The 13765-nt window shown below is 39.0% G+C and overlaps 1 protein-coding gene across 1 annotated transcript in view; it reads right to left on the reverse strand.

Moving 5' to 3' along the window:
* Positions 1-13765, reverse strand: part of LOC134319904 (solute carrier family 22 member 23) — a 41336-nt gene that overhangs the window by 18141 nt on the left and 9430 nt on the right. Inside the window, exons 2-3 of the mRNA XM_063001174.1 lie at positions 5663-5766; positions 2344-2498 (exon numbers count right to left, since the gene is read on the reverse strand). Coding sequence (XP_062857244.1) covers positions 2344-2498; positions 5663-5766 — 259 coding nt within the window. The remainder of the gene's footprint in view (positions 1-2343; positions 2499-5662; positions 5767-13765) is intronic.

Below are 13765 nucleotides of genomic sequence, written 5' to 3' on the forward strand. Positions count from 1 at the left end.
AAGTGTGTGTATGCATTCAAACTGCTTGAAATTGCTTGTCTTAAATTTAAATAATTGCAAAATTGCTAAATTAATTTGTGTCTCTGCGCTTAAGAGAAATTGAACATAATAATTTTGAAACAATACAAATTCAGAAACATTAAGTAAGGGCCTGAATCGCATATTTGCAACACAACGTCTGTTATGAAATATGGTAGCTTGCCTGGCAATTTGTAGGTCCCTAGAAAGTCAAGGAGCCATGGTAAACGACTTCTATGGAAGTCAAGGGCCCCATAGCAGGGGCCCTCATGATCAAGGGCCCTCTAATGGTATGCCCTGCTCTTCTCTAGGGCCCCCTGGTAGGGGCTCTCATAACCAGGGCCCTCTAAAAATATGCCCCCCTCTTTCCTAGGACCCCTAATAGCCAGAAGTCGAAGTCAGAGCAGTGCCACAACGCCTCATCCATTTTCATTAGGGGCCCAAAAGCATGGCTAGGGGCCCCAAAAGCATGGCTAGGGCCCAAAAGCATGGCTAGGGGCCCCAAAAGCATGGCTAGGGGCCCCAAAAGCATGGCTAGGGCCCCCAAGAGGCCCTGGGGTCAAAGTCCCTAATAATCAGAGGATCCTTAAAATGGAGGGCCCTCGGAAATAAAAATATATTGTATCATAAATGTTGATAGGCATCGCAAAATGTTTTGGGCCAGGGCCCCCCCGGGGCCCCCTGACCTCAAGGGCCCCTGGGCGCTGGCCCCATTGGCCCGGTCAGTAATCCAGCCATGGTCCTGCAGCATTTTAATTCCCTGATTATTCTGTCTATTCAATAAGTAGATACTTGTTTATTCTGCACAATTGGTATAGTTTCTGCATCCTTAATATAATTCATTTTATAGCACTTAGCAATGGCATTAAGCAACAGCATTTAAAACACAGAAACATGCAATCACTTAAGCATTAGGAGAAGTGTCAACATACTTCTGACCAGAGCCGTAGATAGAGAGAGTTGCGACACTCCTTGATCTCGCCGCTACGCGGCCACGTGGTTCATGTAACCCTCCAATAGTTCCAAACAAACCTGGCGCTGTCATATGGGACCGGCAGCAGTGAATGAAATATTAAACGCTAAATAATAAACATTTGTACAATTTCTGGGTATTTTCAACTGCGTTTAAATTTACTGCATCTGCTTTAATGTCAATCTGGTATATGAAGTGGAAGATTGATGTTTATAATGACTTGTTAATAGGTCGTTCTTGTTAACACAGTACATTATATTAGCATACATTACATAATGCGATATCATTAAGTAGTAGAGACAATATACAGTACAGAGATTAAAGTTTTTTTATGTTTTGTTTTTTACATAAACTCTCCCTTCACTTTCCTGAGGATTCATAATAATAATCATTTTGGCTAAACACCAAGTCATGTGCTGGATTCATAAGGTGTACCTGCACTGAATGAACAGATTCATAAACACACTACCGTATATTTAACATTATAGTGCAGGTACATGAAATAGCATGAATTCATCTCTTATTTCATGAGTGATTAATAATTGATTCCTACATGTAATACATTAATGAATTCATTATGAATATTCACTAGTTCATTTTGTCTAATGTAAGTGGTGGACAAGGTACACAAACCATGTAGCTGAGTTAAAGTAGAGATATCCAAGGTAAAATATTACTCCAGTAAAAGTAGTAGTAAAAGTAAAAATACTCTTTACCTCCACTAAAGTACTAAACTAAATTTACCTTCAAATGTACTTAAGTATGAAAGTAAAAGTATAATGATTTATTGTGGTTCTAATGTTTTATGATCATTTCTGTAACAAGATTCTTGATTAATCAACTCATTTTAGGTGAAAAGACTCATGTCATTCATTAAGCTTAACTGACTAAGCTAAATTCAGTTATACCTATTAATTAAGATAAACATGTAGCATTTAGTGCTGAGCAAATGCTAAACAATAACAGTATTAAGTATATTAATGACATTAAATTCATTATTTTTTTAAAACAAAGCAACATACGTACAGCTAAAAATGCTTGATTAGTAGTGGAAATGAATGGGGCTCTATGGGTTGTTTGGAACTATACAGAGCTCCACAACCCGGAAGCTGCACAGAAAATATGTCCCGCCCCCGTTACAACGGTTCCCTATGGGAGTGTCGCCACTCTGTTCTCTCTACCGCTCTGCTTCTGACCATCTAGCATAAGAACAAAGAAAGGTGCAATGTTATTCTTATGTTCTATACTCTTAGTGAAACGGAGGAAAAAATTTGCAGCAGAGCAAAGTCACAGCAGAATGAGAAGCTGTTGCGGTTCATAAGCATTAGTTTTACAGTGAAGGGGGAACTTACTCAACACATAGAGAGAGAGTCTGATAGCAGCCAGGCAAAAGCCTTCAAAGAAGCGCAGAGTGCTAAACATGGCCATGTCCACTGAGAAAGCCACACTTATGCCAAACACCAGCATAGACAACACCGATACCATCAGCACAGGAATACGACCTATCCTGAGAAAGAAAGAGTCCACAGAAAGACAGAATCAGTTCACACGTGCCTGCTTTTGTAGGAAAAGGTTAAGCGAATGGATGAGTTACAATTCTCAATATTTCACTCCAATCTTGCATGTTTTTTTTAATGAAAAAGAGTATAAAGATAACACAAAAATTGTATAGATACATTTACTTTGACTTTTATTTGATTGCAGACAGGATGAACCCAAGATATTTTATGTTTTGTCTGCTCAACTTCATTTCACTTGTTAATATACATTCATTATGCATTAATGCATTTCAGGCCTGCAACACATTCCAAAAAAAAGTTGGTACAGGGGCAATTTTGGGCTAGTAATGAGGTGAAAAGACTAAATAATGATGCGATTTTAAACAGGTGATGTCAACAGGTGATTGTAATCATGGTTTGGTACAAAAGCAGCATCCAGGAAAGGCTGAGTCTTTGATGAGCAAATATGATCAGAGGATCTCCAGTTTGTCAACAAATGTGTGAGAAAATGATTGAAATGTTTAAAAACAATGTACCTCAAAGAAAGATTGGAGCGGATTTCTCCCTCTACAGTGCATAATATCATTACACGATTCAAGGAATCGGGAGCAATTTCAGTAAGTAAAGGCCAAGGGCGCAAGCTTAAGCTGAACGCCCGTGATCATCGATCCCTCAGACGGCACTGCATCAAGAACCACCACTCAACAATTCCAGCATTCCAGGTCTTTTTTGGAAAAAATGGACACTGTGTGCTCCAGACCAAAGACGAAAAAGACCATCCAGACTGTTATCAGCAACAAGTCCAAAAGCCAGGGTCTGTCATGGTATGAAGCAGTGTCAGTGCCCTTGGCAAAGGTCATTAACACTTCTGTGATGGCAGCATTAATGTAGAAAAGTACATTGAGATCTTAGAGCAACAAGTGCTGCCTTTAATGCCTAGTTCACACTACACGATTTTTGCCCTGATTTTCGTTTGGCGACTGGTCGGCGCTTGATTTGCCGGCTCGGGAGCAACTCGGTGTTTGCTCGGCGATCAAAACTCGGCTCTCAATCGTTATGTGTGAACTACCCAACAACTCGATCCAACCGGATCGAGATTTCTAGCATGTCAGATATCTGATCTGAGATGTGCGACTGGCAGTGAGTGCTATGTCGAACAGTCAATGAGAACACAAGATACAGTGTGAGGGGAAACGCAGGAGAGGAGTGTAAACAGGTGGGACAGGAGGATAATATAGTTTATATCAGAATACACCGGCACACACACCCGTTTTACAGTATTTCTGACTTGATCGTTCTCTACAAAACACAAACGCTGCATTGCAAAAATATTAATTAACCTCCAACTTACTATAGAACAATCCATACTGTTCGTGTTGCCAAATCCACTCAGATTCATTTATTTTTCCTCCTTGATTTTACACTGCACAAACACTTTAATCGCTCGCTACTTGTTGACGTGCATTTTTGGACGTGGTATCATTAAACCTCTTGACACTTCTCACGTTTGTTTTTGTAAAAAAATCAAAAAACAAAACGTAGTTTGGGAGATCAGAGAAGCTCGCCTGCGATTCCAGTTGGTGATAGATGGTGTAGTGTGAAACCCCCTATCACCGATCAGTCATGTAGTGTGAAATACACACCGACTGAAAGACTCCCGAGTGCAAGAGATTCAGTCGTGTAGTGTGAACTGTACAGCGACCCAACAAATCAGAAAGTCGTGTAGCGTGAACTTGGCATAAGACGTCGTCTTTTCCAGGGACGTCCATGCATTTTTCAACAAGACAATGCAAAACCACATGCTGCACACATTACAAAGGCATGGCTGCGGAAGAAGAGGGTACGGGTACTGACCTGTCCCCAATAGAGAATGTGTGTAGAATTTTGATTTGTTTGTTTACTGGGATTTTAACGTCATGTTTTACACTTTGGTTACATTCATGACAGGAACGGTAGTTACTCATTACACAAGATTAATCAGTTCACACAAGGTTATATCGAACACAGTCATGGACAATTTAGTACCTCCAATTTACCTCACTTGCATGTCTTTGGACTGTAGGAGGAAACTGGAGCACCCGGAGTAAACCCAGGCAGACACTGGGAGAACATGCAAACTCCACACAGAAAGGACCCGGACCGCCCCACCTGCTGATCGAACCCAGGACCTTCTTGCTGTGAGGCAACAGTGCTACCCACTTAGCCACCCGGAGAATTTTGAAACGAAAAATGCAACAACAATGACCCCGTATCTTAAAACGTGTTTGCAGGAAGAACGGGACAAAATAAAAGCTGAAACACTAAAATTACTTGGTCTCCTCTGTGCCAAAACGTCTTTTAAGTGTGGTGAAAAGGAATGGCAACATTACAGTGGTAAATGCTTTACTGTCCCAAGTTATTTTGGAATGTGTTGCAGGCCTGAAATGCAGGAATGGATGTTTATTAATAAATAAAATGAAGTTAACCAGACAAAACATAAAATATATCAGGTTTATCCTGTCTGCAATCAAATAAAAGTAATAGTACTTTTAATAGTAAATGTAAGAAACTCTTACTATTATTTGTTTTTATTATTTGCATTTAAATAAAATAATAAAGGTAGTATGGAATCACATGGACAGAGAAAGAAATAAAAGACAGACTAAATCTAGAGAAGAACTGACAGAAAGTGCTGTAAAAAGCCTGGTTTAATATACAAGATTCCCTAAAAGACTAAGAGTTCTTAGTGCCAAGGCAGGTCAAACTAAACACTGACTTTTGCCTGTAGAAGCCATTTTTTCCTAAAATTGTGTTATTTTGTGTACATATACCTTGTATTTTCTGTTTGTATCCTAATAAAAAAAATATGGATTGCTATTAAAACTTTGCTAAAGAGAAAATGTTTTCTTGGCGCACACTGGGTCCCCTCATACAATTCAAGCATTGTTTAAATGCCACAGCCAATGGAAGTCCTGTTGTCAACCATGTGCAATTCATTTATGGCCCCAATTTACCCACCTTATAATGGCTAGCATAACCACTACTTCATAAAAGAACACACCAGTGTTGTGTGTGAAAGAATTTCTGAGGATTGTAATAGAATCATTGTTTGAATCCTCCGCCCCTGTGTTAGACCGAGAAAATGTTTAAATGAGGCTTAGAAAATGATGAAAAATCACACTGAGTAGCTTACCAGTCTGCCACAGCGCCCATCAGCAGGTAACCAAATATGGAGCCAACCAGCAAGGAAAACTTCGCAATGTGGACCTTCCACTCCTCATCACACACCAGCTGCCACTGAGGAAAAAGACAGCAGGGTTCATAAACATTTAAACATTCACAACAAAACTCGATCACACACTTTAAACTTTAAAGTTGATTTGTAGGGAGTCTGTACAGCAGTGAAATACAAAACATGAAAATAAAAACACAGGTGTAACATGTAATAAATCTAACAGATATAATAAATCAAATACATAAATGAAACTGTATGTTCCCTGTATGTATGACTGCACCCCTGTACACAAAGCAAAGTCCATAAAGACATGAAGAAAAGCTTTGTCTAAAGAAACTAGAGTGGCCTGCACAGATCTCTGACCTCAACCCCACTGAACAGCTTTGGAATTAACTGAAACATCAATTGGGGTTTTCTTGACCAACATCAGTGCCCACCCATACAAATGCTCTTTTGACTGAATGTGCACAAATCCCCACATACATACAAGTTTTGTGAGAAGAGTGCATTTGGTTATATATAAAGATATAGAGATACTTTATTTGTCATATATACTGTACATATACAGGTGTACAGTACAATGAAAGTCTTTCTTCGCATATCCCAGATTGTTTGGAAGCTGGGGTCAGAGCGCAGGGTCAGCCATCGTACGGCACCCCTGGAGCAGACAGGGTTAAGGGCCTTGCTCAAGGACCCAATAGTGGCTGCATAGCAGAGCCTGTATTTGAACCTCCAATCTTCTGGTTGATAGCCCAAAGCTCTACCCACTAGGCTACCACTGTCCCAACTATATATATATATATATATATATACAGTGTATCACAAAAGTGAGTACACCCCTCACATTTCTGCAGATATTTAAGTATATCTTTTCATGGGACAACACTGACAAAATAACACTTTAACACAATGAAAAGTAGTCTGTGTGCAGCTTATATAACAGTGTAAATTTATTCTTCCCTCAAAATAACTCAATATACAGCCATTAATGTCTAAACCACCGGCAACAAAAGTGAGTACACCCCTTAGTGAAAGTTCCTGAAGTGTCAATATTTTGTGTGGCCACCATTATTTCCCAGAACTGCCTTAACTCTCCTGGGCATGGAGTTTACCAGAGCTTCACAGGTTGCCACTGGAATGCTTTTCCACTCCTCCATGACGACATCACGGAGCTGGCGGATATTCGAGACTTTGCGCTCCTCCACCTTCCGCTTGAGGATGCCCCAAAGATGTTCAATTGGGTTTAGGTTTGGAGACATGCTTCGCCAGTCCATCACCTTTACCCTCAGCCTCTTCAATAAAGCAGTGGTCGTCTTAGAGGTGTGTTTGGGGTCATTATCATGCTGGAACACTGCCCTGCGACCCAGTTTCCGGAGGGAGGGGATCATGCTCTGCTTCAGTATTTCACAGTACATATTGGAGTTCATGTGTCCCTCAATGAAATGTAACTCCCCAACACCTGCTGCACTCATGCAGCCCCAGACCATGGCATTCCCACCACCATGCTTGACTGTAGGCATGACACACTTATCTTTGTACTCCTCACCTGATTGCCGCCACACATGCTTGAGACCATCTGAACCAAACAAATTAATCTTGGTCTCATCAGACCATAGGACATGGTTCCAGTAATCCATGTCCTTTGTTGACATGTCTTCAGCAAACTGTTTGCGGGCTTTCTTGTGTAGAGACTTCAGAAGAGGCTTCCTTCTGGGGTGACAGCCATGCAGACCAATTTGATGTAGTGTGCGGCGTATGGTCTGAGCACTGACAGGCTGACCCCCCACCTTTTCAATCTCTGCAGCAATGCTGACAGCACTCCTGCGCCTATCTTTCAAAGACAGCAGTTGGATGTGACACTGAGCACGTGCACTCAGCTTCTTTGGACGACCAACGCGAGGTCTGTTCTGAGTGGACCCTGCTCTTTTAAAACGCTGGATGATCTTGGCCACTGTGCTGCAGCTCAGTTTCAGGGTGTTGGCAATCTTCTTGTAGCCTTGGCCATCTTCATGTAGCGCAACAATTCGTCTTTTAAGATCCTCAGAGAGTTCTTTGCCATGAGGTGCCATGTTGGAACTTTCAGTGACCAGTATGAGAGAGTGTGAGAGCTGTACTACTAAATTGAACACACCTGCTCCCTATGCACACCTGAGACCTAGTAACACTAACAAATCACATGACATTTTGGAGGGAAAATGACAAGCAGTGCTCAATTTGGACATTTAGGGGTGTAGTCTCTTAGGGGTGTACTCACTTTTGTTGCCGGTGGTTTAGACATTAATGGCTGTATATTGAGTTATTTTGAGGGAAGAATAAATTTACACTGTTATATAAGCTGCACACAGACTACTTTTCATTGTGTCAAAGTGTCATTTTGTCAGTGTTGTCCCATGAAAAGATATACTTAAATATCTGCAGAAATGTGAGGGGTGTACTCACTTTTGTGATACACTGTATATATATATATATATATATATATATATATATATATATATATATATATATATATATATATATATATATATAATACTATATAATATAATATATAATATATATAATACTGTATGAACACATATTTACGTGGCACAAACAGCCAAATAAATATATATATTTATATATTTATATATATATATATATATATATATATATATATAAATATATAAATATATATATTTATTTGGCTGTTTGTGCCACGTAAATATGTGTCTCTGTGGTAATTAACTGTATGAACTGTACACGGAACTTTACAAACACTGCTGTTAAACAGATCACAATAAGCAGGCAGGTCCGCGATCGGGTTTTATACGGCCCGCATCTTTTGTCTTAAATTGTTCAAACTGAAAAAAGTAATCAATAATCGTCGCTGTCCGATGAAAAACTACTTTTAGAGTTTTTCACTTTTTTTTTTTACGTGTTGATGAAAAGATGAATGAAATCACGCAATCTTTGTAACGAGTATTACCGTTGGCTGCTAGACCTGTCCATCAAACCCGCGTAGCTCCGCCTCCTCCCCCTCCGGTCTCTACAGTTTATTCAGGTTATTCTATCACATGGCTATAAACATGATTTATATTTGTGATGTTTGTAGTTTTTTTAAAAACACATTTTATCTGATATTTATATGGACTAAGCGTTTACATGGACTGTATTAATTAACACTTTTTTTATAGCTATATAACTTATAATGTCTGGTAACTTGACTGTTTCAGGTATTTATAGGTGTTTAAATGGTAATTTAGAACAATATTTCCCAGTCATGTTTCTGCACAAACACAGTATTAAAAGGTTTTCTTAATAGATCTATGAAATAATCATATCTGTGTTTTGATGCTTTATTGATGCCTAATATTAGATCAAAATATTTTGAAAAGCATGATTTCTGAGTTAGCCAGAAAACTTAAGCAAAATGTCAAGGATTGTTTAATATGAATTTCTTTTTTTTCTTTTGTCTTATGGTTATGTATACCAGGAAATACTCCAAAAGTAGACATGCATATTTTATTGTTTAAAATAATGTCATCAGGGACTGCTGGCCCTCAGGCACTTTCACATTATCAAATCTGGCCCTCCTCCATTGGTTTGTATGGTTGGTGCACCTGTTTTTCAGTGTCAGGGTTATGAACAGGAAAAGATCCTCACTTCTGTCAGATAATGTGCTTTCTAAAATGAATTTAGATTTAATAATTTTATCATATTTTATGAATGTTTTTATTGGTAAACATATTCTTGCATTAAAAAGGAGCAGAACTGTTTAAATTTTGCTTAATTATTAGTATGCGATTAATTGAGATTATATATATTTTAATCGCGTGACAGCCCTAATATACAGCCCTAATATACAGTATATATATATACTGTATATATATATATATATATATATATATATATATATATATATATATATATATACATACATACATAAATATATATACAGTGGGGCCAAAAAGTATTTAGTCAGCCACTGATTGTGCAGGTTCTCCTACTTAGAAAGATGAGAGAGGTCTGTAATTTTCATCATAGGTACACTTCAACTATGAGAGACAAAATGAGAAAAAAAAATCCAGGAAATCACATTGTAGGATTTTTAAAGAATTTATTTGTAAATTATGGTGGAAAATAAGTATTTGGTCAATAACAAAAGTTCAACTCAATACTTTGTAACATAACCTTTGTTGGCAATGACAGAGGTCAAACATTTCCGGTAAGTCTTCACCAGGTTTGCACACACTGTAGCTGGTATTTTGGCCCATTCCTCCATGCAGATCTCCTCTAGAGCAGTGATGTTTTGGGGCTGTCGCTGGGCAACACAGACTTCACAAATTTTCTATGGGGTTGAGGTCTGGAGACTGGCTAGGCCACTCCAGGACCTTGAAATGCTTTTTACGGAGCCACTCCTTCATTGCCCGAGCGGTGAGTTTGGGATCATGGTCATGCTGGAAGACCCAGCCACGTTCCATCTTCAATGCTCTCACTGATGGAAGGAGGTTTTGGCTTAAAATCTCATGATACATGGCCCCGTTCATTCTTCCCTTAACACGGATCAGTCGCCCTGTCCCCTTTGCAGAAAAACAGCCCCAAAGCATGATGTTTCCACCCCCATGCTTCACAGTAGGTATGGTGTTCTTGGGTTTTTCTTCTTCCTCCAAACACGACGAGTTGAGTTTTTACCAAAAAGTTCCATTTTGGTTTCATCTGACCACATGATATTCTCCCAATCCTCTTCTGGATCATCCATATGCTCTCTGGCAAACTTCAGACGGGCCTGGACATGTACTGGCTTAAGCAGGGGGACACGCCTGGCACTGCAGGATTTGAGTCCCTCTCGGCGTAGTGTGTATACTGATAATAGCCTTTGTTACTTTGGTCCCAGCTCTCTGCAGGTCATTCATCAGGTCCCTCCGTGTAGTTCTGGGATTTTTGCTCACCGTTCTCATGATCATTTTGACCCCACGGGATGAGATCTTGACCCCAAGGAAGATTATCAATGGTCTTGTATGTCTTCCATTTTTTTACAATTGTTCCCACAGTTGATTTATTCACACCAACCTGCTTGCCTATTGTAGATCTACTCTTCCAAGCCTGGTGCAGGTCTACAATTTTCTTCCTGGTGTCCTTCGACAGCTCTTTGGTCTTGGCCATGGTTGAGTTTGGAGTCTGACTGTTTGAGGCTGTGGACAGGTGTCTTTTATACAGATAATGAGGTCAATCAGGTGCCATTAATACAGGTAACGAGTGGAGGACAGAAGAGCTTCTTAAAGAATAAGTTACAGGTCTGTGAGAGCCAGAAATCTTGCTTGTTCGTTATTGACCAAATACTTATTTTCCACCATAATTTACTAATAAATTCTTTAAAAATCCTACAATGTGATTTCCTGAATTTTTTTTTCTCATTTTGTCTCTCATAGTTGAAGTGTACGTATGATGAAAATTACAGACCTCTCTCATCTTTCTAAGTAGGAGAACCTGCACAATCAGTGGCTGACTAAATACTTTTTGACCCCACTGTATATACTGTATATATTAGAGCTGTCACACGATTAAAATATTACTATTAATATATTACTGATTGTAGTCCATCTGTTTCTCTGCATGCTTTGTTAGCTACAAAGTGCTCCTATATTTTGCTGATCAGTGTATTATTTGGTATGACAACAAATACAAAAGCCTAAAGGGTCTGTTTATTAGACCAAATTCACATGATCAACATCGTCTGAACATGACTTTCAGGAAATAGGATAATAGGAAATTCCAAAATAGCATTTTCAGTGGTGGTCTCAGACCCCCCCCACCCCCCACCCGACTGTATATAGGTCTGGAAAGGGTTACAAAGCCATTTCCAAGGCTCTGAGACTGCACATATAGTGAAAGCCACTATCTGTAATTGGAAAAAAAAAGAAAAAAAAATATATATATATATATATATAAATAAATAAATAAATAAATAAAAAATAAAAAACCTTGGATCTGGTTCCAGAATCCATTAGTGACCGGCCTTATGTACTTTTCAAGAGTGCTTTGATAATTCATCCAGAAAAGCACAAAAGAATACAGACAAACATCTTAGGAACTGTGAAGCCTTGCTTGTCTGAGTTAAAGTCAGCAGTCAATGAAAAAAATCAGCAGGAATGATATTCATAAAAATATACACCTAAATGACCCTAAAGCCTTTAGGGATAATGTTTTGTAATCTTACACTTTAGAAGGATATGGATGCCATTACATCTGGCATAAAACTAGCATTCCACAATATGATAATTCATGCTATGGTGTAGAAATGCTTTGCTGCTTTAGGGCCTCAGCAACATGCTATATTAAACAGAACCAGACATTCTGCTTTCTTGCAGAAAATTCTGAACAAAAATCTGGTCATCGGTTTATAATTTAAAGCTCAATTACAATTGTGTTTTTCGCCGCTCAGGTGGCACAGTGGTAAGACACGCTAGCACACCTGAGCTGACATTTCAAACTGAGCAGATACACAAACAACGATTGGCTGTTGTTCATACAGGGTGGGAGACGAAGCAATTACGACCTTTGCTGGCTGATTGATGGCACCTGCACATAGTCCATAAACAATGCGTTGATCAGGGTATGGCTCTTCTTACACAAAGCTGATCCTTATATGAACTCGCCTCGTGCAGGTGAAAAGATGCAGTCGGCTACTGCACACATGTCGGAGGGGGTGACATGTGTGCACTCCAGGAGTGGAGATCAGCATCGGTAGAGTGGAAGCATAATGCAATTGGGTAACTGGATACAACTAGATTGGGAGGAAAATTGGGGGGGAAAAAAAAAAAAAAAAAAAAAAAAAAAATATTGTGTTTTTCAAGACAGCAACCTGAAGCACAGGTTTACCTCTGAATAACTTAAAAGCAACAAAACTTAGCAGTGTTTGTTTGTTTGTTTATTAGGATTTTAACGTCATGTTTTACACTTTGGTTACATTCATGACAGGAACGGTAGTTACTCATTACACAAGGTTCATCAGTTCACAAGGTTACACCGAACAGTCATGGACAATTTATTATCTTTAATTCACCTCACTTGCATGTCTTTGGACTGTGGGAGGAAACCGGAGCACCTGGAAGAAATCCATGCAGACACAGGGAGAACATGCAAACTCCACACAGAAAGGACCCAAACCACCCCACCTGGGGATCGAACCCAGGACCTTCTTGCTGTGAGGCGACAGTGCTACCCACTGAGCCATTGTGCCACCCACTTAGCAGTGTAGCTCAGTGGATAAGGTACTGGAGGTTGCTGCATGGTTTAAGCACCCACACTGCCAAGTCGCCACTGTGGGGCCCCTCAGTTGCCTAAACTGTATTGAATCATAATTGTTAATTGCTTTGGATAAAAGCGTCCGCTAAATGCCATAAATAAAATAATGTAATGTTTTGGAGTGACACTGTCATAGTCCTAACTTAAAACCCATTGAGATGGTGTGGCAGGACCTTAAATAGGCTGTTTATGATCAAAACATGTCAACATGCTGATTTACAGCTTGTCTACAAAGAAATGAAGTTACAAATTACTGCAAGTGAAAGACTGATCTACAGTTATCAGCAGCATTTAGTTTGCAGTTGTTGTTGATAAAGGTGGGCCAAGCAGATTAAGTTTAGGGATGCAGTTGTTTATTCACATGAATGTATAGTTGTTGCTTTTTCATACCTTACATTTTGTCTTAGGATTTGAAACCATCCAGTGTGACAAATATACAAAAAAATATATTGATTTACAGCACTGCAGCTGTAATGAAATCTGCCACACTATCATAACAAATAGTGATAATAATTATCGATTTGCTGTTAGAATTTATAAATCCTAATTAGTATGCCAGTAAAACAGGTCAGAACAGCTCAATGCAATGTTTTCCACTTCAGTTATTAGAAAAATATATCATTGCTGAGGAGTGATTAATTCTTAAGCAAACAACCTTGAGATAATTGTGCTTTTAACCAAACAGCAGGAAAAACACAACATGATGCATGAAATACTAAGCATTTGCACTAAGAAAATTAAACAAACCTACTCCACTATTTAAATTCAATTACTGTTTAT

The sequence above is a fragment of the Trichomycterus rosablanca genome, chromosome 9 (assembly GCF_030014385.1).
Source record: "Trichomycterus rosablanca isolate fTriRos1 chromosome 9, fTriRos1.hap1, whole genome shotgun sequence".
Taxonomy (NCBI): domain Eukaryota; kingdom Metazoa; phylum Chordata; class Actinopteri; order Siluriformes; family Trichomycteridae; genus Trichomycterus; species Trichomycterus rosablanca.